Source organism: Haliotis asinina, chromosome 3 (genome assembly GCF_037392515.1).
Source record: "Haliotis asinina isolate JCU_RB_2024 chromosome 3, JCU_Hal_asi_v2, whole genome shotgun sequence".
Classification (NCBI taxonomy): domain Eukaryota; kingdom Metazoa; phylum Mollusca; class Gastropoda; order Lepetellida; family Haliotidae; genus Haliotis; species Haliotis asinina.
In genome coordinates, this window is record NC_090282.1 from 68,642,074 (window position 1) to 68,668,962 (window position 26,889).

The window sequence follows — 26,889 nt, forward strand, 5'->3', positions numbered from 1 at the left end:
TACTTGTTCGTAGGAAGATATGACAAGCAACCTCTGTGGGAAGAGAATGCCTCTATCCCTGTTGTTGAGTATCCCTGCTATAATATAGTCACATGACTTCCATGTTGAGTATTTGAGAGTGAGTGAAAACTATTTTGCTGTATACCGATTAATGACAACTTTTGGTACTTTGAGAAGAATTCATATTTATATGTAGGAGAGTTATTTAAGAAATCAGGATAAGAAACTCTGTGTAAAAGTAGTCAATTATTTCAACTAGTGGGAGTATACAAAATGCTAGTTACGCCTCAAAAAATGCAATTACGTATACACAAACAGACATGGGAGTAAATACCCAATGCCTTGAAAAAGTATCTGGAGATCTGTACAATGTTTGTAAATATCAGAAAAAGAAGCATGATATCTTAAGAACCCCAAAGAGACTATAGGTGACGTATCTTGTATTGATGTACATGTATGTGGGACAATGCGGGTTTCTCTTTGCAATATGAAGACAAAAATGATCTACTACATCTGTTATTTATGTTGACACATTGATACTTTACAACTTTACAACATTTGCAGTAGACAAACATATCAATTTAGAACAAAGAGAGAAAATTCATATTGGATATTAGTTAGTTCTGATCGATCAAATCTGAAGGCATGAAAATGCTGCATAAAACGTTTTAGTGGGTTCAAATTGCAGGAACGCAGTAGTCTCCCGTGACTTCCTGTGTGACGTCATTTGACATCATGACCCAAGCAAAATGGCGAAAGTAGATGTGTTTACTATGTGGAAACGTGACATGTAACCGTGAATGCACCTAACATTACGAGCCCCTAGGTTCTGGCTATGAGCCAGGAAAGAATTTTAAGACATTAGAAAATATGTCCGAAGAAAGAGACATTTTGAGTCTCACAGATGATGAAGACGAATTCGAAGAAGAAACCCATGTCCCGGATAAACACGGCACGCTGAGCAAATGGACAAACTATTTACATGGTTGGCAAGATAGATATATTGTGCTGAAAGATGGGACGCTTAGCTACTACAAATCTGAAACAGAAACAACGTTTGGGTGCCGGGGAGCCGTAAGCTTAGCGAAGGCCTGTGTAATCGTAAGTTTTCCAGTTTGAAATCAACAAGTGATAGAGCACTTGATGTGTCGAGATTATTCACGTGACTTGCAAGCAGATGCATGCACCGTGACTCTGGTCACTGGAAAGGGGCGTGGCACTGCTTTGTTTCTAATAATCACCTTTTTATACGAAACAGTTTTAAGGTGATATATCTCAAAATCATACCACCTAACTGACCGATTATACTAGTATTACAAAATGAAATTGGACATAATACTCTCATTTTTCAATTTGATGATCATGGTGGATAGTTTCTTAATAAGCTTATGGACCGTCTATGTAATCGATATCATGTAATGGTTTTTTGTTTTGTGAAATAGATCCGTAATGATTTGGTCACTGGTGTCCAACTCAGCAAGCCTGATAAAGCTGTTAAGTATTTTGATTAACATCGTTCATCATGTTCATGAAAACAAGCTTAATGTTAGGTGTAATCATTATGTGTTTAAAAGGACTATTGGTGTTTTTGCCTTTTGCCTCACAATTTTCTTCTAGCATGGAACATCCTGTCCTATAGTAAGATGTTAAGACATCCTTTCTCATGAATATCTGCATTGTGAATTGTAACATGATAATCAACAGGAAATGTGTTTGCATGACAGGAAGATGTTTTTTTTAAACACAGTTATCCCTGAAATAGAACTCACACGTGAATGAATGAATCCATTTAGGCACCTCTTTACCTCCAGATTACCAAGTATTTAGAGCTTTTTTCACCAACTCACCATGACATAAATATTTATTTTTTTAAGCAGAAGCCATTTTCTCTGAAAAGCTATATTCCATATAAAATTGTACCGATTCTACTCCAGTTACATGTATTTGTTAACATGCAAGGGGTGTTTGATTAGAAGTGGGTGCCTAACCTCCCATGATATTTTGGTGAGAAAGAGATAGTAGACCTAATGATTGTTTATGATGGAGAAAGGGATCCAAAAGTTGAGTTTGAGCATTATTTAAAAGTTGATAGTAAACTTTCATAGGGAATGAGGGATATTCATGAAATAAGAGAAGCGAGAAAGGTAGCTGGCAACCTGTGTCATTTAATATTTACCAGGTAAACACGAGTGTTTTTTTAAACAGTAGTGTTTACTAGTGCTGCAACAAATACATTATGTTGCGAATATGTTATGTATCACAAATGTTGGGTAACAAATATGTATAATTATTCACTAATATAATATTGTGGTTAAGTGATTGATGCACAATATGGAACCCCCATGTTGACTGTTAATTTGCTGTAGTAATAACTAGTGATCTGACATGACACTCAAATTCGGTATGTAGTACACTAATAGTTGTAGTCCACAATACCAAGTGCAGTCAGTACAAACTAACATAACTTGCACTACTGCAAGGCTAGTACATATTCTTTCATATCTCACTTTAATAAGGGCTCATGTAAAACATGCTCAGATAAAAAATTGTAAATAATCACTCATATTCAGTTCTGGTGACCATGAATATTGAATTGTATTCCTGAAGGGCTATGGTTCGATTCACAGAATGTGTGAGTGTATCATAACAACCTTAGTGTTAACATTCAGCAATATTTTATATCATTTGCAATCACTTTTTTATATAGTATATTGATGATAAAAGTCATTTTGATTGTGATGCTTAATGCGTTCTTGATTTTCGTGTCAACAGCTAATGCAGTACATGTACTTATGTTTGTGTTTTGGATGTTTAGCATTGATAGAAAGCTTAGCTAAAAATCACTTGCTTTTTTTAAAATTTTGATGTTTAAAATAATATATTTGTAATTGATAGTCACTGTATGGCGATGGTCTTTAGATGGGCACTTCTGTCATTCTCTGTGTGTGGAACTGACTGTGTGGGTTCCATTTTATTGTTAGGGGAGCAGTGGTTTAGCTTATTGGTAACTTAAAGTGTTTGTAATCAAGAAGAACCTACCACATTCATTTACAAACTATTTAGCACCTTGCTTCTAAAAGCACCCTTTGGGCAGCTTCACGACAGGTGTGTACTATAAGGGACTGAAATTGAGTTTTTTTTCAGTGTGCCTCCTGGGCACTGTCATGATAATTTAAGTGTGCCATTTCAATTTCAGGTGTGCCATAAATTCATGGTCTATTAAACTGAACTCCAAAACGTTACATGACTTGAAGTGAATGGTTAAAGTTGATATTGTATTGCAACATTCACTAATAAATCATGAGTAACAAAACAATGCTAGATAGTATTATTGTTTATTTACTGACCTCAAACTTTGAAAAGACATTGGCTGTCTGACCAGTACAATTTATCATTAGTCATTGTTCATAATGTCACTTAAGTCACGAAAGGTAATGACAATGAAAATATATTTAATGCACTTTGGCAAACAAATCATGTGTGCCCTAAGGGCATACTGGTAAGAATTTAATTTTTTTATATTTTTTGCTGTGCCATCGGCCCAATGGCACCAATAATTTCAATCCGTGACTATGATTGTGTAAAAACAACTTTGTAAAGAAGGTAACCAGGGTAACTGCATTGACATGATCATTATTACGATGATTACTATGATGATTGTAGCTGAATGGATCTTTAACTAATTCTGTTCTCTGGCAGTATAGCTGTCATCAAAGTTACCTTTTTTCATACATGGTTTTCACCTTTACAAACAAACCTGTACTGTGTTGGGACACCCAATAAACAATGTTAAGAATTTGCTGGAGGTGCAAGAGAAATGAAATAGTGTAGTGCAGTTATGACTTGAAAAAACATCTTAGTTCCAGGTCCTTTTATTCTTTGTAAAAATCATGTAGATACCATGATTATTTTTGTATGCCAATTAGGATGAAATAATCTTGTCTGCTACTACTGTGCACAGGTGTGGTCAAAACTATATGTATAATTTTGTTAACATGAATAAGCTGATGTTTTACTGATATTTGATCCTGATTATGTTGTTCTGATTCATCTGTGAACAGATTGCCCCGATTGCAGATAAGCAAAACTACAGTCTTTACCGTGATTATGTTGGTATTTGTTTATAAGTGGATCCCAGTCCAATATTGACTGATGCCATCTTTTGACTGTTGTGTCTGTTCATGTTGTCTAGACATGCAACATGTACAAAGACTCATGGCCAGGTCATGTCAGTACGTTGCTGGTGGCCTTGTTGTGACAATTGTAAATAAAATAATTCATTGGCAAGACAAAATGTCCCAAGTAAATCTCTTCATTCCAGTTATTCTAATTATTAATGAGGACAAACATTATGGATGAACAATCCCTCCATTCAACCGTTGGTCATTCATAAAGTTTTTCCTTATCTGACTCTCCAGAAGCAATTGTAATTATTGAATACATGTATTAGCATGATAAGTACCTAACAAAAATGATCATGTTTAGTGAAGGGTGTATCATATTTTGTAGCAGTAATCTTGTTAAAGACCGTCCTGTTGATCGGGCTGTCACTAGTATGTTGGAAACAGTAATGGGCCACCACATGTTAAGAGTGCCCCTTGTGTATTTGCTTAGGTAGTGTTTGTGTGTTAGGGAGTGGTTCATTTAGAAAGCCTGATAAGTTTTATCATGATATCTCATCACGCTAACGTTGTCTTGTAATGTTATTCAGGTATGAGCTTATTGGTAATGTACGGTTGTTGGTAGCAGTTACTGAGCTTGAAGAGCAACACTTTTTTTATGGTAATAGTGATTTTTGATGATATAAATAATAAAAAAATGACTGTAAGAATTAGGCATGATTATCGATTGTAAAAAACATATTTCTGATTAATCTTAATTTTGTTGTTTTAGCATATCACACATGAATGAAGTAAAGTAACCATCAAATTTGACCAATATTCATGAACAAACATGGTGCTCAAAAGTGTAAACCTATGTGCACTGCAAATATTTAAACACTTTTATTGTTTAAATTCAATTCCAGCGTCTTTCATGCATGCTTGCAACACATTGCATGACATTATTTTAAAAAAATTAATTAGAATAACCTGTAAAAAAACCCCTTGAAATTGCTAATTTAAAAGTGTACATGTATGTATTTCAATTATAAATGATTATAAATGTTCACCAGAAGTCCTTGATAATCAATAGTAGATTTTGTTTCTGATTCCCAACACTAGGTGCTAGGCTGAATGTACATGGTAAAAGTATTTCTACGATTCTGTCATGGCTAGTGACATCTGTCACCTAATAGACCACAGGCGATGCCATTAGATGTTGTTTGAGCCATTCCCTCAGTATAAGGTATGCGAAAACAGCAGACAAGTCATCGTGTCCTGGCTTCAACAGGAACCGAGACGTTTGTTCTGATTGTGCTGATGTATTTCAAATAATACCCTCATCATGCTGAACCAAGGTTAGTTTTTGTTTTTAGTAGCCCAGACTGGCAAGAGGCCAGTAGCAGGATTGAATGTTCAGACTATGACTTGTCATAGTAGCTCAACAGCATAGATTGATGCTCATGCTGTTGATCACTGGTTGTCTGATCAAGACTTGATTATTTACAGACCACTGGCGTATAGCTGGAATATTGATGAGTGTGACGGAAAATTAGAGTCGCTTACCATGCTCACTCAGTCACTGGCCCCATATTGTTTATGCTCGGTTTTACTCCACAAGACCAATACTGGCGAAGTGTGTGCCATGGTTACATTCCCTGAAAAGACTGAACAGCCCTGTTTGTGGATATTTAAATATTGCCATGGAAATAACAAAACTGATAATCTAATTTGGGCCTACCCTCCTTTCTAATCATACTGACAGACAATGAACATACCAAAATCTTATTTATATTGTAATCAAGTAAGTCATTATTATCAGATAACTGATGTGGGACTGAATCAACAAGTTCAAAGTGGAACATAATACATGATGTAGAACACTTTTAGGTATACATTAAAATGCCATGTATACACAGATACATTGTACTTTCAATATGGTGAATATGGGTTCACCTTTCATCATGTTGTGGGGAGATGGGGTAGCCAAGAGGTTATAGCGTTCGCTCATCATGCCAAACACCTGGGTTTGATTCCCCACATGGATACAATGTGTGAAACCCATTTCTGATGTCCCCCAAAGTGATAGTGGAATATTGCTAAAACTGGCATAACACCATACTCGCTCACTTGCTCATGTTTGTCATGTTATGTCTATTTCTTCTTCATTATTTTCAGAAATGCACTTTAGATGTTATCAGGTTGACATGTCAGATAACATGCATAGAACAAGGAAACATAAACTTCTAATGTGTACTATATTTTCAAAACATGACCTTTGATATGATGATGTTCTGCCAACTCCAGTGTTAATGTTGTACTAACTTGTAGTTAACCTGAATAGTTTCCAGGTGAAACACAGCTGGCTCTGTAAACTCTCACGTAGATGTCCCTTTTGATGTTATTGAGTGGTGTAGTGGATCACAAGTGATAGTACATAACCTGTGAACACTTCTTATTGGTAACCGTAAATGGTGTAATAACGACCCTTGAAGATCTGGGTCTTTATCTGAAATGGTCTTCAGTAACCCATGCTTGTAGTAAGAGGCGAGTAATGGGATTGGCTGGTCAGGCTTGCTGACGTTGACACATGTCATTGTATCGTCTTCATGTAGTATGATGCTCATCACTGGATTATCTGGTCCAGGGTTGATAAGTTACAGACCACATTCAGTCAGTCAGTCAGTCAGTCAGTCAGAGTAACAGCACTGTACACAGCAGAAAGTTTAACATGTAAGCGTAACAAGAGTACCTGAGCATACTGTTGACAAAGGGAAGCTTAAAACTTTGCAATAACGTTTATCATCGCATTCATATGATTAGAATGTAAAAAGAGATAGATCTTATCCTACAAAGCCTTAGAGTCTCAAATATTGGAACTGTTGGTAGCAGCAATGCATTAGGATTCAGGATGTGTAGCAAAAAATATAACATTTGTGAATTATGGATGATGTAATTGAGTATTTTGTATACATGGAATATTTGCTTAAGGAACACCTTGCCCTAGGAATCAGAAGAACTGTTGATGTGTAGTGTAAACTAGTATGGCTGATAACTGGGAACATTTTCCACACTAGTTAACATAGTTGCATTTGCAGTAGGTAACAACATTTTCGATAGCTGTCAGTTATTGCAACAGGATTGTGATTACAAGGTACACATATACAAATATTGTGACACATAACTCATTTTTATTACCAAGTTATGGATCATGTATGCTCTGCTAATGTGCTTTGTTCTTGGTCATGTTATTGACAGACTATGTAAATTTTGTGAAGGCTTGTAGAGGGGGTCATCTTATAAGTGGGATCGAACTGTGATTATATATACTTGAAGGCTTGATAATTACATTAACCTATATAATAGATGGACTCAAGTACTACTGACTACCATCAACAGTTTTCTCCATACTTTGAGGAAAGATGAGCAGGTCTGATCTGAATTCATAATCCTTGCCAACCCACCACCCAGGCAGACTTGAAATTCATGTGATATAGGTATTATTTATAACCCCTAGGAGGTATTGAACTTATTGATTTTTGTTGACGCAGTACTGTTAGTGACAAACCACTGCAGTAGTTAGATATGTCTCTCTTTATCTAGGTAGTTGGAACACAGCATGTTTTTCATATAATAAAAAATGCTCTATTTCTGTAATATGAAGTAGAAATGCTGCATTGGTTGAAAATGCATGCAAGGCAATGAAAAAAATGCCTAGAGGCAGCTTACCAAAACATATCTCAAATAAATTTGATTTTGCTGTAGAAAACATGCTTTGTGTAAACATGGATGAAGCTAATAATCCTGGTAATAACCTGATAGTAGTCCTCGGGCCATTACCATGTACTTACCATGATTAGAGGTATATTGAATTCCCATTCTACCTTGCAATGTTTCCTGTTGAGAAATCAACATACACAAGGATGTAAATCAGTGTATGGACTGGCATGCCCATTGTCAAACTTTATAACGAGGTGCTTTTTAAGATTACTTTTTTGTTTTTGTGTGTAGTTTGGTGGATAATTGAGCCATGAAAATACCTTGTTCATGCATGATCTTTCTGAAGTCTTAAGTTGTTCACGGCAGGATGAGAGCACAACAACAGTACATGGACATCACATTTAGATATATCTTGGCTACATGTATATCCAAACTGTGGTACAACTGACTGTTGCCTACAGATGGCACAGGTGAAAAAACGAGGATTTGGCCTGCTATACACCTGGCCATGTTCTACAGGTGTGACATTAGTGATATCCTAGCTATGTCCTTTTGGGATATACAGGCAATGCACCTGGCCATACATGTGATAAACCTCTCTATAATATACATTTGTGCATCTGGATCAAGGCTACAGGTGATACACCTGGCAGTGGTGTACAGGTGCACCTAGCTATGGAATATACAGGCGATGACAATGGTACATCTGGCTCTAGGCTACAGGTGAGACACTCGGCAATGTTGTATAGGTGGTACAGGTAGTACACCAAGCTATAGCACACAGAAGTAATACCAATTGTACATCTGGATCAAGGCTACAGGTGGGACACCTGGCAATGTTGTTTAGGTGGTACACCAAGCTATGGCACACAGGTAATACCAATTGTACATCTGGCTCTAGGCTACAGGTGAGACACCTGGCAATATTGTATAGGGGGTACAGGTGGTACACCAAGTCATAGCAAACAGAGGTACTACCAGTTGTACATCTGGATCCACGCTACAGATGATACAACTGGCAATGTCATACATGTGATACATGTGGTACACCTAGCCATGGCATACACAGGTAATACCAACTGTACATCCGGCCCTGAACTACATGGCGATACAAGTGATACAGGTGATACACTTGGCGCTATCCTATGTGTGATGTAGTTGGTAAACCTGTCTATTGTCTCTGATTGTGGTGATGGGGTCATGTCATCAGGAGACTAGACAAGATAATAAGTGATAAGCAGATAATCTTATTTGATATGATAGTGATAACAGACATATTTACTTGGTATTTATTTACACATGATTTGGTTCAGCTGAGTATATGTGAAGATTTCAATAAGTTTAATTGTGCTTCAATCAATAATTGGTAAGCATTCTTGGAATTATAACCTAAAAACAAGTGTGCACTCTTTTATCAATATGTCTCCATAAATGCAAATTTATTTTATTATCAATTTCAGACTTGTTTATGCCTGTACTATTTAGTCTTTACTAAATACCTACTTGATTATGAAACATGTTATCAAATCATCAGTTATCAAACAAGATAAACAGAGTTTCAAGTATGGATCAGGGATGGTGGGGTAACTCAGTTGTTAAAGCATTCTCTCATCATACTGAAGGCCAGGGTTCATTTGCCCATATGGGTATCATCAGGGTTTGAAGTTAACACAAGAAAAAGACTGCTTGAGACTTTTAAGGTGCAAGATTAATGAAATCTCAATAAGCGAAAACATACAAATTAATAACCTTTATTTTTCACAAACTGTTTTGATTTTGAATGTATGAGACCTACTTGTAGATGATGTTTGGTTAGAACTATTGATATACTCCCTGCAGACTGTGTTCCATATTTGATACACTCTGCTCTCTAACTCTAGCTGCACTCTAATAGTTATATCTGTCGCGATACCCTTGGCGCAATTTGTGATGTAGCTAATGAAATTTGAAAACCAAGTTGGACAGAAGTTATGACAAAATTCTGCAGAGTTTGTGTGTTTTTCCTATTTCATTTGGTGTGGGATTGAGTAATTTATGGTCATTTTAAACTGTACAAGAATTTGTTCTTTAACAAGTGTACTCCCAGGTATAACATTTGTTTGCTGAGACAATAACACTTGGCATCTTACCAGCTGATGTAAATGGTTGTATGTACCAACATGGCTGAAATGATAAGACTTGGCAACTTGTCAGCTTCCTTTATACCAGTATTTACCGAATGTTGCCCAAAACAATATGGCTTGGCAAGGAATCAGCTGAATTCTGTGTTAATCCCTGCTAAACATTGCTGAATCAATATGACTGGCAACAAATCACTGAACTTCTGTGTGACTTCTAATGGTTGCTGAAATAATAATCTATGTTAGTCACGATAAAAGTAGTATTACTGTTCATCATGACATGTCATACAGGAAATCAATATTTATTGATATTCCTATACTTATGATAGTAGCAAATATCATTATCATTACTCATATATAGAGCCATTGTATATCCAGTGTATAATGCTAAATGACATTGAGCCTTTGTCTACCCAGTGTGTAACTATTGATGACATGGAGCTATCTTTTACCCAGTGTGTAATGAAAAATGACATGAAGCCATTATATGTCCAGTGTATAATGAGCAATGATGTATTAAACTCCTTTACAGCCACTGTGTAATAATGAGAAATTACGTGGAGTCATCGTATATCCTGTATATAATGAAGAATGACATGGAGCCATTGTGTATCCAGTGTATAATGTTAAATGAGATGGAGCTATTGCATACCCAGTGTATAATGAAAAATGACGTGGAGCCATTGCATATCCAGTGTATAATGATAAATGACATGGAGCCACTGTATATCCAGTGTATAATGCAAAATGACATGGAGCCATTGTATATCCTATTATGATAAATGATATACAGCCACTGCATAAAAATAAGAAATGACATTGTGCCATTTCCCATTTTTTAGACTGCTTAAAATATGACAGTGCTTACATAAGTTACAAGTATTGTCTAATCCAATTATGCTCATGGATGATATGATGTATTTGAAGAATTAATGACATAGATATGGAGACATCACTTCCAAAGCAAATCTACAGTGGTGAGTGAGTAAACTTGAAGAATTCTAAATTGATGCGATGTTAGAAGTGAGATGAAGTACACTGAATAATATATTCAGTATGGTTGTTAAGCTGTGATAAGCCACTGAAAGATTTCTGTATTTTTCTTGTTATGTCACTTAAGTTAATTCCTACATTTCAGCCCCATCAGTTTGATGAGTGTCGGTTTGATGTGAGTGTCAATGACAGTCTGTGGTATCTACGGGCAGCCCATGAAGATGAGCGACAACAGTGGGTGGACGCTATTGAGCTACACAGGGTAAGAGACACAATGATATAAGGGCTGGATTTGTATGTCTTGGTTCATGGATACTCTCTGGGCATAAAAATTAGAATTGTAGATGGATTAATTATTCACATTTTAAACTTTGTTTATGACCATGAAAGCTACCTATCTTGATCTTAACAAAACAATGTGCTTCCGGCAATGTATGAACTTGTTCCCATGTAGAAGGATTTTGTTGCCATAAACATGTTTGACAAAAATGCCAAAATTGAAACTTTTATCTCCTCACTGTTTTATAATACCTGTGTTGTTTTCAGGTCAGATTATTATTTCATTCTGCTTCAAATTACCAGCGCATCATTTCCAGAGTAATAGTAATATGTTATTGTATCCCAGTTGTGCAGATCAGTGCTCATGCTGTTGATCACTAGCTTGTCGGGTCCACACTTGATTATATATGGACCGCTGTGATAAACTAGACTATTGCTGAGTGAGGCGTTGAGCTAAACTACCTCACTCACTTACAACATACCACTCCCATGGTGTTGTGAGGTGGTGGGGTAGCCTTATGGTTACTGAGTTTGATTCCCCCATGGATGCAACATGTGAGGCCCATTTCATGTGTTCCAGCCATTTTATGGTGGGAATATTACTCACTCACTCCAGAGTAGAATAGGCCCTCAGCAACCTATGCTTGCTATAAAAATCATCTGTGCTTGTCGTAAGAAGCAGTGGTCAGGCTTGCTGACGTGGTTGACACATGTCATTGTATCCTAATTGCACAGATCAGTGCTCATGTTGTTGATCGGTGGATTGTCTGGTCCCGACTTGATTATTTACAAACTGCTGCTTTGTTAATAGTTAAGTCTTAATGTTCAGCTCAACCTGATAATAGGACTAGAACAAGCCCCGAAACATTGTGAGAAATAAATTTATCCATAAGATTTGTCCTGTATTACTAAACTAACTTCTAAATCAGAATCACAAACAATAGACAGATATGACCAGTTTTCTTTTATTCTTCAGCAAGCCGAGTCCGGATATGGTAGTGAGAACAATCTGCGGCGCCATGGCTCCATGTTGTCGCTTACCTCTGGCACCAGCCTCTCCACGGCATCGGCGTCATCATTCAAGGTAAACACTTTGATAATGTACACAATCTGCTGGTGAGACTCGTATTGAAACCACTATCACCACACATGTTATGCTGTCAGTGATGTATGTCAAGACTCACAATTCTTGGGGAATATATATGCGACACCACATGGTGACTCGTCTTTCAGTCAGCTTGGTATTATTTCATTTGACCCTAGTAATGTATGTGGTACTACATATGTGACCAGCCTTCAAGCAAGGTCGGCAATGAGTCTGTTTGAGGTCATATATTTGTGACAATACATGTGAACTTTCATGTATTTAGGTTGTCTTTGTTTGACTTGTCTGGAGGTAATATACTGAGCAGCAAAAGAAATGCAAGTTTGAAAAAAGCAATTCAAATCTCATAAAACTAAGCGTTCATGTTTATATCTTCTGTTTAGCTACTTGACAAAAAGCCATCATTGCGTTTCTTTTGGTGTTTAGTATATATTGCGATAGTATTTGTGAGTTTTCATGTATTGAAGGGTGGTATTGTTTGAGTTAACTGGAGTTATTATACACAGTCTTGCCCCATTTATCCAAACACTTGTGTTTTTCTTGACACTGTCCGCATAAACATTTTTCTGAATATCTGAACCATGGACCTTATGTACATGTACAAAGAAATGAACATATTACACCTTGGATGTACTCTTTATTGATTGATAACACGTCAATAAGCACTTGCTGCTTCACCTTCATATTTCCTGCTCTACGTCTAGACTTGAACCATGTTAAGCAGCCACAAGAGTAAGTGAGGTCTGTGATATCCATGCTATCGCCAAAAGTATGTGCTTTTTCAGTTAGCATTTGTCATTGATGAGCAAACTGACACGCCTCAAAATTAACTCAGTGCACCTTGCTAATTACAGGTAGTTTTCTCACGCTTCAAAGACTGCTGTCTTCTTTCGTGTAAGGCCACACAAGGCCAATTGATATTTGCGTGTGTAAACATACTAACAGTTGCACAGCCATGCAGATACAAAAGACAAAAATGCATATAATTTAGCATTTTGTATGTGAAAATGACCGTCCAGTTACGGAAACCATATTTCCAAATAAGTGAGTAATTTTACAATCTTGTGAATTCGTTTGAAGGAATTTTCTTTTAGAAATCAAGTTTTCCAGATATCTGAGGTGTGGATAAATGGGGCTTGACTGTACATAAGTCACGTGACAATATGATGACAGTTCAGGATCTTGATTTGATTTGAGTTTGACACTTGTGTGAAAATGATCACATGTTTTGACTAGACCTGAGGTTAGCTTTATAGTGTGTTAATTGACTCAGTGTATTGTTCATGTGGCACTATGAGTGGCGTGTCTTTAGTTGATGTCCGGCAAATACAATGTGACACTACACATGACTTTACTTACAGAGAGGTCGGGGGTTGCGTGAAAAGTTGATGGAGATGGAGACGTTCCGGGATATTCTGTGTCGGCAGGTGGATACGCTCCAGAGCTATTTTGATAGCTGTGCCTCTGCTGTGTCACATGGGGTAGTCCAAGAACGTGAGTAGTGACTGAGTGAGTGAATGAGTGAGTGAGTGAGTATGAGTGAGTGAGTTTAGTTTTACTCTGCACTCAGCAATATTGCAGCTACATTTCGACAGTCTGTAACTAATTGTGTCTGGATCGGACATCTAGTGATCAACATCATGAGCATCATTCTACATGGTACAGGTATAAAACACAACCACTGGGCTGGTGTGCAATTTGTTTATTTGCTATTTGCCATCTTCATGTATGAACATTAAACCTTTAATTAACATTAATATTAAGCCATAAACCTGGAATTATGAGATTACATACAGGGCTGCCATTGCCAGCATTGTGTTTCATTATAAATTGATGTGATAAAATAGAACTGTTGTGACATTTACATACTTACTAAATGGAAACAGTAATGAGATTTAATTGGTACTAAACCATTACTAGGTATAAGTTCTTGAGTACATGATTACATTTGGCTTTTATCACGTTTATGAAGACATTGCTTTAATGTAAACAATTAAACAACCTTGCATACCAGTAATTATGAAATTACACACAGGGCTGCCTCTGCCAGCATGATGTTAACAAGGTACTTTGCACATGCAGCTTTTATACCATGTAGTGCACTAACTACAGAAGCAGCATGTGCCAGAGGCCAGGATGTACATGCAGGCAGCCAGCTCATCTGTATAGCAAACTGTTAGGGACAAATATTGTGAATGTGCCAGGGGTGCTGTGCATTGTGTAATTTGTAAACAATTGAATCTGTGATGCACAATATGGATGTGACATATATCTGTCAACCAAGTAAACAAGTCTGACCACACAATCCCATTAGTTGCCTCTTATGGCAAGCATGACGTCATAAAGACCAATTCTGACATTTTTGGGCCCCATATATACTTCATAATTTCATAGAATGCCAAAAGTAAAATACTTTGAGTGTTAAGGAATATTATGTTAATTTATTTTTATTTTTTTCCCCTCCTTTTAAGTTTTCTGAGGATAAAAATCTGTAAAACAAGAAATAAAATTGGTCTGGTGTAACGACTGTTTTTAATGTGGATTATTGCTTTGTGTAGAATATTTATAGATCAAGATGATTTCAGGATTGAGATTCCTCCAAAACTAAGAGTACATGAGGCATTTTCCAAGGATCTCTATCACTGACACTGTCATATGTCAGCTGTTGCTGTGTTGCAGTGGCTGAGCCAGATGACATCGATGCTGATGTAGACATTGACAAACCGGCCACGCCTACAGAGGAGCCCCACCACACATTTGGAGGCTTCAAGGGTCGAGACCTTGGTGAGTATTTGTATTAGTGGTCCATTTAGTTGAACTGATCAAAGGCTGGTTGCAATGACTAAACAACCAAGCAACAGATCATGTTTTCTCAGTATTGAGCTCAAACAATTTTGGAACACTTGTTTGCTTGAACAATATTTTTTCGAAAGGTTGGTTTTGTTTATTACATTTCATGAGCACTACAAGCTTGTTCCAAGTCAAGATTGGGTTTAAGTTAAAGACTCCAGGAAATTTCTATCCCTAACATATTAGTGATCCTTTAAAAATTTGAAATTTGAAAAAAAAGCCCAAAAGAGCAACATGTGTTTTTTCTTCAGTTTTTGTGCATTAACAAACATAACCAGGAAATTTTTGTAAATGAGGCTAACCAATTATTTTTGATAACTGATTGGTTGTATTGAACCAGTCATCAATTTCTTAGATTTTAACCAATTCCAACATTAAATATTCTGAGAAAGATATATAAACCAAACAAAGCAGAAACAGAAGGAGATCTTGATATGGTATAACACTCCAACTATAAACAATGTAATGTGTTTCGTTTTTAAACAAGTGAATGTAGACTCTATTTTCTTTGTTAATGGTTTGTATGGTTTCGACTGAGGTTAACTTGTTGGTTGGTAGTACATGTGTCATGTATCTGGCATCCACAGCCTCTGTCCTACAACAACATGGTGGCCATGCTGTGGACTTCAAGGGAGAGGCCTTCACCTTCAAGGCTACAACGGCTGGTATTGTGGCCACGCTGTCCCACTGTATCGACCTGATGCAGCAGAGGGAAGAGGCGTGGAAGAAGCGTCTTGAGAGGGTAAGTGCTGTTTGATGCATGTCTGTATCACCAGCTCATTCCACTGTATAATACATAGTCAAATTCTGAACACATTTGCTGTAGTGTTTGACATGCAGCCATATCAGTAACACCTTTATCAGGTTCAGGTGCGATGTATCACAGTAATTGTTAAGGTTACAATGGTACGCAATGCAACAGGTAGGTACGTATCGCGGTACACAGCTCTTGGTTTGGTTAAATTTGGTTCAGTTTTCTGACAGTAAAATTTGATAGGTTAAATGTTTTCTTTGAAGAGCACTGTCGGTTTGGTTAAAGTGCCGAGAAGAAATCTTCTTGATTACACGATGCCATTTTAGAAAGTGGTCAAATGCAACTTAGGTCATATTTGCGATTTCACACTCTCAGTAAAGTACAAATTCTAGTACTTTTTGAGTACTTTTTGGATGAGTCCCATCCGGGATTCAAACCCGCACCCTCAGAGTCAGGCACCTAATGGCCAGCACACAAAGTCAGCTGCCTAACCCGCCGCGACTTCCACAAAATGAAAGTCAGACAACTGGTAGTCTAGATTGCTTAGATATGAACCAGGTCCAAGCAAGTAACACATCCTTCCAAAACTGATTAGGTAAGGTTGGAGTAACAACATTTTTAATATAATTACTATCTGCAGACCATAGGTAAATTTCATCTGTTATCTGGCTGCGAAAAAGATAATCCCACTTATTTGATTTCTGTAATAATGTTCTTACCCATCCAAGCTTTTGGGCAGCAATTGTCTCTTTAAGTTTTGGTACCTTTAATCCACCATTTTTTGGAAGATATGTTATAGTGTCAGTTTTAACTTTGCCTGGTTTTCCACTCCATATAAATCGAAAACATAACTTTTGAAGTTTATCTAAAACATGGTCTGGAGGATTTGGGAGTGTTGCAAATAGGTGATTTAATTTAGGAAGCAGAAGTGATTTCAAAACTGTGTTTCTTCCAAAGGGAGGAAGTGATCGTGCTGACCAGGTGTTCATTTCTTTCGTAATTTGGGACAATTTATCTGTATAATTTTTCTCAACCATATTTGGTAAATCTATGTCAAAGTGAATACCTGAAAGTGTAAATTCAGTGTGGTACCAGTCAAAATTCCAATCCTTACTGAATAGTAAATAGTAAACAGTCTTTACTGTTTAGTCTTGATCTCGTTTTTAATCCTATCCAAATTAGCTTTTTTTTTTCAATATCAATTTTTGGCCCAGAGAACATAAAGACATCTTTCAGAACCATCCAGTGTCATCGTGGTATCATCAGCAAATTGTGACATAATGTATTCAATATTGTCAACTTTTATTCCTCTTATATGCTTACTATTTTTTATCATTAAGACCAAAATTTCTACACAAACCAAAAATATATAAAGTGGTATCACCTTGACGACAGCCCCAGATTATTTTAAAGAAAGGTGGTGCAAAGCCATTTATTAATACACTAGATTCAGTATCATTCTAGAAAAGGTGTACCAACTTGATCAAATCTGGTCAAAATGATAAAAATTGAGAACATTGAGTATATATTTTACATCAACTGAGTCAAAGGCTTTCTCAAAGTCAGTCAAAAGGAGTAGTCTAGGAACTTGATATGTTTCGGTATGCTCCATAAGGTCTTGAATTAGTCTAGTCACTTCTCCTATGTATCTTCCAATAATGAAGCCCTTTGATCTTCATTAATGATGTGTGGTAGGATAGGCTTGATTCTGTTGGCAATGGATGCGGCAGCAATCTTAAATATTTAGAAGCGAAATGAGTCGCCAGTTCTTTAAAAACCTTTTAGGTTTATTTCCTGTTTGAATACATGTTATAAGCCCCTGTTTCTGGGAGACGGATAAATTTCCAGCCCCAAAAGCAAAATTCTGAGATCTTATCAAAAATTCACCAAGATCATTCCAAAAGAATTTAAAAATTTCTACTGTAAAACCATCAGGATCTGGACTTTTGTCATTTTTCATATTTCTTAAGGCTGAGAAAACTTCGGCTGTTGTTAATTCACCTTCCATGCTAGTTCTTTGTTCAATTCTTTGGTATGGTAATACCTTGTAATAGGTCATCCAAAGCTGTTGGATTACATCTTGTTTTGTATATCATTTTTCATAAAAAGATTTCACCTCTTTTGACACAGTGTAAAGATCATTTAGGACTGTACCATCATCTTTTTTCTAAATCTACAAAGGATTTGTTTTAAAAAGTTATGGCTTCAAGTTTCAAGAAGTATTTTGTTGTTTTTTTTCCTCTGCTCTGTCCACTTTGCCTTTGATCTAACTAGCATCCCTTCTATTTTCTTTCCATTGATATCATCTAAATCAGTTCTAATTTTGTTAATTTCTTTCAGCATATTATTTTTTGCTGTGTCTGTATTTGATTTGTCTAGTCTGATTTCCAGGGAGGCTAATTGTGTTTCCAGCTTGTTTTCTGTATGCAGCATAATTTTCTTTTGAGTTGAGTCAAAATAAATTGTTTTTCTCCTAATCATTAATAGTAGAGTTTCCAATAGTAATTGATCATCAATTGAATATATTATGTCATTGTCCTTATTTTTATCATTAATTTTATATTGGTCAAGTGTAGATTTTATTGTGGATTGTATCACTTCCACATATTGTCTGTCATGCAGCAAGAAATTGTTAAATTTTCAGAAGCCCCAGCCATGATTCATATTTGAAAGTGTAAGTGATAATTCTATGAGAGAGTGATCAGATCCTAAACTAGGTAATATATCACAGTGTCTAATGGCTGATAGCTTTTCATGGGAGATTAAGAAAAAGTCAGTCTAGCTTGTTTCAAAGGGTTGGCTGTGGCCATGTATATCTCCTTTCACCAAACTTTTGTTCACAGAAGGGGTGTTTAGGATCCAGGTCTTCCATTAGGTCTAATACTTTTTGTCTAGCCGCTAGATTGTTAATGTTTGTAGTTGTAAGTGTCTGTTGATTGATCTTTCACTAGATTCCAGTCTCTACATACTATTATTTTCTCATTATCACACTTTTCAATAGCATCTATAATGTTTTAGAAAAAATCTGGACAGTCATGGTTAGGTCCATAGATACTATTGATGGTATATCTAAATATATCAATTTTAACAGAAAGAGCAACATTATTTCCCTTATCATCTCTAATAGTATTGAGAACTTTGAATTCAAAGTTATTGTTGAACATTATAGATGTTCCCCTGGAATTGCTAGTGAAAGGACTTACGTAGCATTCTCTGTAACCCTGTTGTTGTTTTATATGTTGACTATCTTCAGCTGTAGAGTGTAAATCTAGTAGGCAATAAATGTTAATTTTTTTCTTTTATAAAAAATTGAATACTTTCTTTTTTTTCACACTATTGTTGAGACCTCTTCTGCTGAGGGATACTGTCTTCAGTTTTTCAGCTATAGGGTAGATAAGAGGGTGTGGCATCATTATATACATGTATTGGGAATAATGAAAAGCAGGCAATAACCATGTGGTAATTTTGGTGAAAAGATGTACCTGTACCTTACCAGGTGACTTCCAACATATGATATTGAAGTGAAAGCGAAACATCAAAAGTCATAGGAAATAAAAAACATACATATAAATGTATTATTTGGAACATAAAAGGTCTACCAAACTTACAGTTTTATCCGCCCAAAAAGCATTTTGGGGATAACGATATCGAAAAAGTCAAATTGGTCTTGTGACACCTGCTGAACGAAAATTGAACAAACCAGACACAATTCACAATTCACCTTCATCATACAAAAATACAAACTTGAGTGTTGTCTGTGCCAACATTCTACACAAAGTAGAGAGTACAGGCACGTAATGTAACCAACTGTTTAGGGATTTAAAACAAATCATAGTAATAGCATTTTACCTGTATTTTGTTTTCAAGCACGTAAGTGACTCAGAAATTAACACAGTCACGTGGGTGCATATGACAGTTCTAAAAATAGCACAGTTTGTAAACATTGACATGTGGATGTAATGTCCATATACATGATTTCTTACGTTAAGTTTGGATATCTTGGTTACTGAATGGAGGGATAATAGTTCACAAACAGGTCTAAGTTATACAGTGAAAAGAAAATAGAAACTTTTCTTGATCTTGTTAGGTGACAGACCAGGTAAAATCAACAACATCTATGGACATTTCTTATGAATGTGCAGATATTATTTGTGTTAGAGATAACTGTTCAGGTATGTCATTCAGTATATTCAAAGTTCATCTTCCAGTTCGACATCTTTCCTGGCAAACTGTTCAGTTTACTTTGTTGGCATTGCAGGATGATATCAATTCCCCTCTCGATTATCCTTGTTTGTAGCTTGTGAATTTGACGGAGTTCATAAGCTTTTGCGGCTTTTTTCAGTGGCACAGGGAGGGAAAAGGAAAACTGTTGAGAGCCTTTGTTATTGTGTTTTCTTTTTCAGGAAGTGGAGAAGAAGAAGAAGCTTGAAGAAGCATACAAGTCAACAGAAAAAGTCAAACCTGTTGTAGTTGGTGGACCAGACTATGAGGTACATGCAGGTTCAGAGTTATGAGGCTGTTAGAGGAACATTGTTCATTTGTACCCACTGAGTATTCATTCAGGGAGTTATAATCGTAATTACGTTTCTGCTCCATTATCATCAGGTGAGATTCATTTCTTTTGATCTGTTCATATTTATGATTATCTCGTAATTTTCATTGAATGATCTTGTTCATGTCATCCCACACAACAGGATCTGGTGACAAATCAGGCGAAGTTGAGCTGTGTGTCTCACATAGTAGATGAATGGTGCCAATATTCATCATTGTAGCTTTGGAGAGTCTTGGACTGTATTCCAGACCACACAGAAACCTAATACATATGGTGTCCACCCATGAAATGATTAGAACAGATCTCCTTTAACCCATGCTTTTTGTAAGAGGCAACTAACGGGATCGGGTGGTCGCTGACTTAGTTGACACATGTCAGTTGCATAGATCAATGCTCATGCTGTTGATCACTGGAATGCCTGGTCCAGACTCGCTTATTTTCTGACTGCTGTCATATAGATGGAATACTGCTGAGTGTGGCCTTAATTAATCAGTCAATTTGATCAATCAGTCAATCAATTTCTTTGTCCAAATGCTTCAGTTTATGTCTCCATTCACCCAACAAGTAGGATGAGATGGCAGTGTGGATGTAACCTAGTGCTTTATACAGAAACCATGTGGTTAGTTATTCTGTCATATAATACTGTTTCTGTGACACTGTCTTGAGATTATAACTCCATGTGTTTTGTGCGTTCCAGGAAGGTCCGCACTGCATGATTACCGAGGATGAGTTCTACGATGCTGTGGATGCTACCCTAGATAAACTAGAAAAGGAAGAAGAAAAGGTACTGAATTTATCTGCTGTAACCTTTCATAGCATCCGACAGGTGAGGTAGGGTAGTTCAGTGGTTAAAGCCCTTGCTCGTCACTCTGAAGACCAGGGTTCGTATCCCTGCTTGGGTGTGTCATGTGAAGGCTATTTCTGGTGTTCCAACTGTGATTTTGCGGGAATGTTTGCTAAAAGTGGCGTAAAACTAAACTCATTCCCCATGATCCCACACTGTTACAATGTAGGAGATGGTGTTTTGTTTAGCTGACATGAGGAGTCACTGGTATGGATGGTTGTGGTATGGCAGTTACTGTTCCCTCACGTTCTGTCGAAAATATGGGAAGAATTTGCTTGGCTAGATATGTGTTGAATTAATCAATGGAAAATGTTGGTAGTAGGAAAATCATATGTTTTAGTCCCCTACTGCAATGTTGAAGAGTGAACTTTGAATTCAGCAGCACTTGTATGTCCGTCTGTTCATACATCCTATTCTTGCCTACACAGGGAATTACGCAGACACCAGTCGTTTGGGTCTCATAAACATTGCACCCAATGTTTTCAGTTTTATGGACAACCCACATTTAGTGATTATACACATATAACAGTCTTTTCAGGCATCCTGTACATGACCAAAAAATTGAAACTAGTTATATGTTATGAGTATCTCAGTCTTGTTTAGAGTTGGGGACATTGCCATATTAGTGGCAAACACTTGTTTTGATTAACATCAGCGATGTTTAACAAATAATTGCATGAAGGTTTCTCAATGGCATTTTTTTCCTGTGTGTTGCAGAGAGCACAAAGTCCGGCACCTGTGAAGTTACCACCCAAAATATCTCTTCTACCCAGCAACAAGTTTTACGAGGAGGTTTGTATGGTTTATAATGGTTCACTGGTTTCATAGCAAAATTCAGCAAGAATGTAATAGATAATGGATTTGAAACATTTGTGTGTGCAATATTTGAAAAGTGTGTTGGATTTACACCCATTTAGACCCATTCTTATAAGGGCATTACATGCAATGTCCCAATGTATCTGTTTGAAACTGCATTCAGAGCTTTCTGAGAGCAGTCAATGACGAAAAGGGTAGGTTCACTTAGTGGTTATGTGATTGTTGTTACTAGTGAAAACCATATCCACTATCGATTATTGGAGGACTTGTGAGCGATTATCGGTTATAATGGAAATGTATGAATTCACTTTATTCTCTCCTCATGCCAAAAGTTCAGATTCTGCACTGGTGTCCACTATCATGATATTGCTGAAATATTGTGAAAATGTGGCAAAAAAACTCGCTTACAGACTCACTTTGCCAAAAAAGTCTTCATGCTGCAGTTGTTATTGGTGAAATGCATTTTTGTTACATATACTAGTATACAGAATTATATCCACTGATCTCATCATTGATATATCAAGGGTATATGTTCCGCTAAATCTCAGCGGAGATATTGAAGATGGTCTTTACTGAACCAAACAAAAGTTCACTATACTTGGTCTTAAGGCATGTGGCTGATTGTGCTAATGTCACCAATGACAGTGAAAGAGATGGTCTTAAACCTGTCTTGAACATGTCACAGATCAATCGCGTGGTCGATGAGCACATGTACCGGCTGTATGAGAGGACGTCTGACGGGGAAGACACATGGACCTGCATCGCGGAGGATGGAGAGCTGCGGGTTTACAAGCGAGAGCTAGAGATCGAAGGAGTTGTGGTGGATCCTCTCAAGGCTGTCACAACTGTCTCGGTGCGATCCCATGCAGCTCCTATAAATTACAAAACGTTATTACAGATTTGCAGATTGTGAAGAAATCATATACATAGATTTAAATTTATATGGAATTATGTTTTGATAATTGCAGTTATATCTAGGATTACACTTTCACAGTAAGTGGTGGAAAAATGCTATCACTGTAAACAAACTCACTCGTTGTAGGGTAAAACTGAAGTCCTAGAAACCATTGGGAGTCAAAGTGCCTGACATTGTCACCCATCGAAGGACTCTATGCACCCAAGGTTGCTTCAGCTTTGCCTGATCAGTGACCTGAACTCTATGCACAGGACCACACACCACCACAAACTTTCAAAATGGCATCATGTATTTACAGGCCTCATGATTAGCAATGTTTGAGTTTTCTTGTAATATGTAATCATATCCCTTGTCTGTGTTATCAGCATGATTAATGACACTGTTGCAGGGTATTACTGGACACGAGTTGTGCCACTACTTCTGGGACATTGATGTCAGGATGGAGTGGGAAGGTGGGTGCAGCAGTGTGAACTAACGTCCAACTGTTGCGTGTTGGTGTGACGATTCATCGAAATGCATTGATGCATGGACCGCTGATACAGTGATTCGATACAAAGTTTTACAAAACTTAAGGTTAAGGGTATAGTTTATTCACATTGAAGATGTACTTGTAAGCCTCCTTACAGCTTTTCATAATGACCAAAGCATTTAGCTATACATTAGCGCAGTTTGTTTCTTTGTTGTTTAACACTATGCTTTGCAATAAGGAATCCAGTGGGCAGCCGTCTGTAAATAATCAAGTCTGTGCTAGACAATCATGTGATGCATCCAAGTCAGTGAGTCTGACCACCATCATGATCCCATTAGTTGAACAGGTTGTTGAAGACAGTTTAAACCATGATCTTCACATGCGTGTAAGAAAAGTATTAATGCATTGTTGTAGTCTCTGAATCTATCAGGGTCCTTTCCTGTTCACCTCTGACTTCTGACACGGGTGTACTCATTGTGTCAATGTCTGGGCCAGTTTGCCACTACAAGTTATCTCGTAGCTGCATCAGTGGAATTTTAAAATAATTTTCACATGTTGGCAACTGGCTTAAGAAAAATTGTCTCTTGACATTAACAAAGAGGATGTTTGTTGCTTGTACCTGTTTGCTAACATGTGAAACTTTTTCGAAAATACCACTGATGCAGCTACAGATAATCGGTGTGTGAAATTCGAGCAGAAATAGTACTACAAGTATGAGATGCATTCAGCATGTTAAGCTATGTAGCTACCTGACTAATCTCCACCTGTGTTTGGTCAGCAACCCTGGAGACATGCAGGACCGTGGAGTGGTTGTCTGAAGACACGCTCATCTGCAACAATGTCATCAAGCGAGTGTGGCCAGCGTCACAGCGAGACGCCCTCTTCTGGTCCCACATACGCAACATTCAAGGCGAGAATGAAGATAGTCCAGACAGCTGGATAGTTGTCAACTACTCCTGTGACCATCCAAACTGTCCGGTATGTCATTACATAGCATGTTGAGGAGTGACGACACTGTAATATTAACAGTTTCGGGTTTTTTTACTTGAGTCTAACTTGTTAACCCACATGCAGCACCTGATTTCAGCACAATAGTGTAGAAGTAAGATATAGGGATGTTTAACAAGATTATGTGAGTGTGAATGTATGAGCATACACTTGTGCTAATCTGGGTGCTAGCCTCCTGAAATGTTATGCTGCACTATTTTTCTGCCAACTCAGAAAAGGTATACTGACTTTGACTGACCATTCAGCCACTAGGCACTAGTTCTGTCTAACTGCTTTTCATCTCTTGTCATGATGCAGCCATTGATCAAACCCCAATCTTCTACTGTCCTGACAGGTGCTCTATCCACTTGGCTTAACAGATACTTTGTGAAAAGAGTAGGTGCATTTGATTTTGTAGTGTGAAATCAGATCCAAAAACTGGAGCAGATCTAGGGCAGCTTTCTCTTTCTTGTTGCTTATATTCACCCCAGGTAAGAGTGGTTGTTCAATATTCTCCTTTGGTTACCCTGATTACAAATCTATTTCCAGGGTGGCAAGTATGTCCGGATCACAATGAATGTGGCTATGATTTGTCAGACAATCGTAGAACCACCAGCTGAGGGCGAAATCAGCCGAGACAATGTCAAGTGTAAGATCACCTACACCGCTGATGGTAAGAGCACTGGCTTGTATTATGGTGTGTCTCTCTTAGTAACTATTTATTGCATTTAAAAATCAACTGGCACTGCGCTTAAACCATCGTCTGAGGGAATGTTTTAACTCCTCTTAGGGTCCATGCAGGTTGCAAAAGTAATGTCATGTACCTTCAATTGCTGGCAGTCTATGGCACAGTTTTATGAGTTGCAGTGTTTTGTCAAACTTACGTTTGTTATGTGAAGGCAGCATTTCTGTCTTTTAGTAGTTGGACTTTGCATAAAGATGAAGAAATGTCAATGTTTTCAGTTGAAATGGCTAGTTAGTCTGTTATGTCAGTATCAAATGTGCATGGAGCTTATTCTTAATCTTGTCATTCTCCTTTTACAGTAAACCCTGGAGGGTGGGCACCAGCATCAGTATTGAGAGCTGTTTACAAACGCGAGTACCCTAAGTTCATCAAGCGTTTCACCTCGTACGTGAAGACGAAGACGGCTCAGAAGCCGATCATGTTCTAGATCCACTCACATGTACTTGAAACATCATCCACTGACCACCCCCAAGGGATGGGATGTGTTGTCAGGCGGTCATCACAAGTGTCCACTAGAGGCCTGTGGGACAGGTTCCGTGGACTTCGGGTCAAGAGGCGTGTCTCAATCTCTCTGCTTGTACAGTTTTATTTTGTAGGTGTCAGTCTACAGCTCTCCTACAAGGGATAGACATGGGCAAAATGGAAGGAGTTAATTCGATGTATTCACATTTTACAACTGTGTTATAAAATCTGCTGAGACAGATCGTGTCAGTTTAACTACTAGTTCATTATCACTCTCAAACAATCAAGTTCTCACATGGCTGCATGGTATTGTGTCATGGTTTAACTCTTGCTAAGATTTGTATGAACACCGCATTGTTGTGACTGCAGCTGTTAAGTATCTCATTCTGTTGAATCTATTCACTCCAATAGACGTAGTGTTCAAGAAGACCTTCTTTGTGTGGCATCACTTGGGTTCTCTGTTTTTAGCTCCAAAGCCCTTATTTTGAGTCTGTCTGTGGGTATGATGTTTGAAGACCATTTCTGGTTGTCCCTATTATGATATTGCTGAAATAGTAGTCAAAACTTCTCATGGAATTTCAATCAATAAATTTGTAGACACCGAAAGGAATTGAATTTAGAAGACTGAAATTGCGAACTATTATGTCCATGAAAATATTTCAGCAAATAAGGGAAAAAAATTTTATCAGATGTACTCCAGATATAGGTGAAGTAAATTCTGTAAAGTAACATGGGCCAGCTTGTTGACATTTCTTGACGCTGTAAACAGTAAATACAGAGAAGCAGGCAATAGGCATTAGGTTGTTGATACTGTCAGTATTGCGTGTATATTTATATGTGTATATATGCTGTTGTATAGGTAGGACTCTGGTGATACACAGCTCCATGGTGGTGGGAGCTACTGACATTACCATGATCAGACTGAATAGTTGCCCATAACAAAAACTCCCCTTAGATGACTGTTGTACTGAACTGTCCAGCACACTGGGGTCTCACAGTGAGGTTCACAGTAAGGTTTCATACTGTGAGGTACACACTGTGAGGTTCTCGTCATGGGGTTCACTGCATGAGGTTCACCCCTTGAGGTTCACACTGTGTGGTTCTCCTTGTGAGATTTACTGCATGAGGTTCACACCTTGAGGTTCATGCTATGAGGTTCACACTGTGTTGTCATTGT

General features: G+C 37.4%; 1 protein-coding gene across 1 annotated transcript; it reads left to right on the top strand.

The window, feature by feature from the left end:
- Window positions 1-708: 708 nt before the first annotated feature.
- On the top strand, window positions 709-26,392 carry LOC137278358 (ceramide transfer protein-like). The gene is made up of 14 exons (XM_067810648.1): window positions 709-1,101; window positions 11,079-11,195; window positions 12,189-12,296; window positions 13,679-13,811; window positions 14,997-15,101; window positions 15,755-15,909; window positions 20,325-20,411; window positions 21,171-21,257; window positions 22,035-22,109; window positions 22,819-22,986; window positions 23,438-23,501; window positions 24,297-24,496; window positions 25,055-25,178; window positions 25,550-26,392. Exons 1-14 carry the CDS (start codon window positions 871-873, stop codon window positions 25,675-25,677), a joined length of 1,782 nt encoding a protein of 593 aa, XP_067666749.1. The 5' UTR covers window positions 709-870; the 3' UTR covers window positions 25,678-26,392.
- The last annotated feature ends 497 nt before the right edge of the window (window positions 26,393-26,889 follow it).

Coding starts and splice junctions, on each gene's coding strand:
- LOC137278358 (XM_067810648.1), top strand. CDS start 871: ATGTCCGAAGAAAGAGACATTTTGAGTCTCACAGATGATGAAGACGAA. Junction 13,812..14,996: donor ACATGGGGTAGTCCAAGAAC/GTGAGTAGTGAC, acceptor GCTGTGTTGCAG/TGGCTGAGCCAGATGACATC. Junction 25,179..25,549: donor GATCACCTACACCGCTGATG/GTAAGAGCACTG, acceptor CTCCTTTTACAG/TAAACCCTGGAGGGTGGGCA.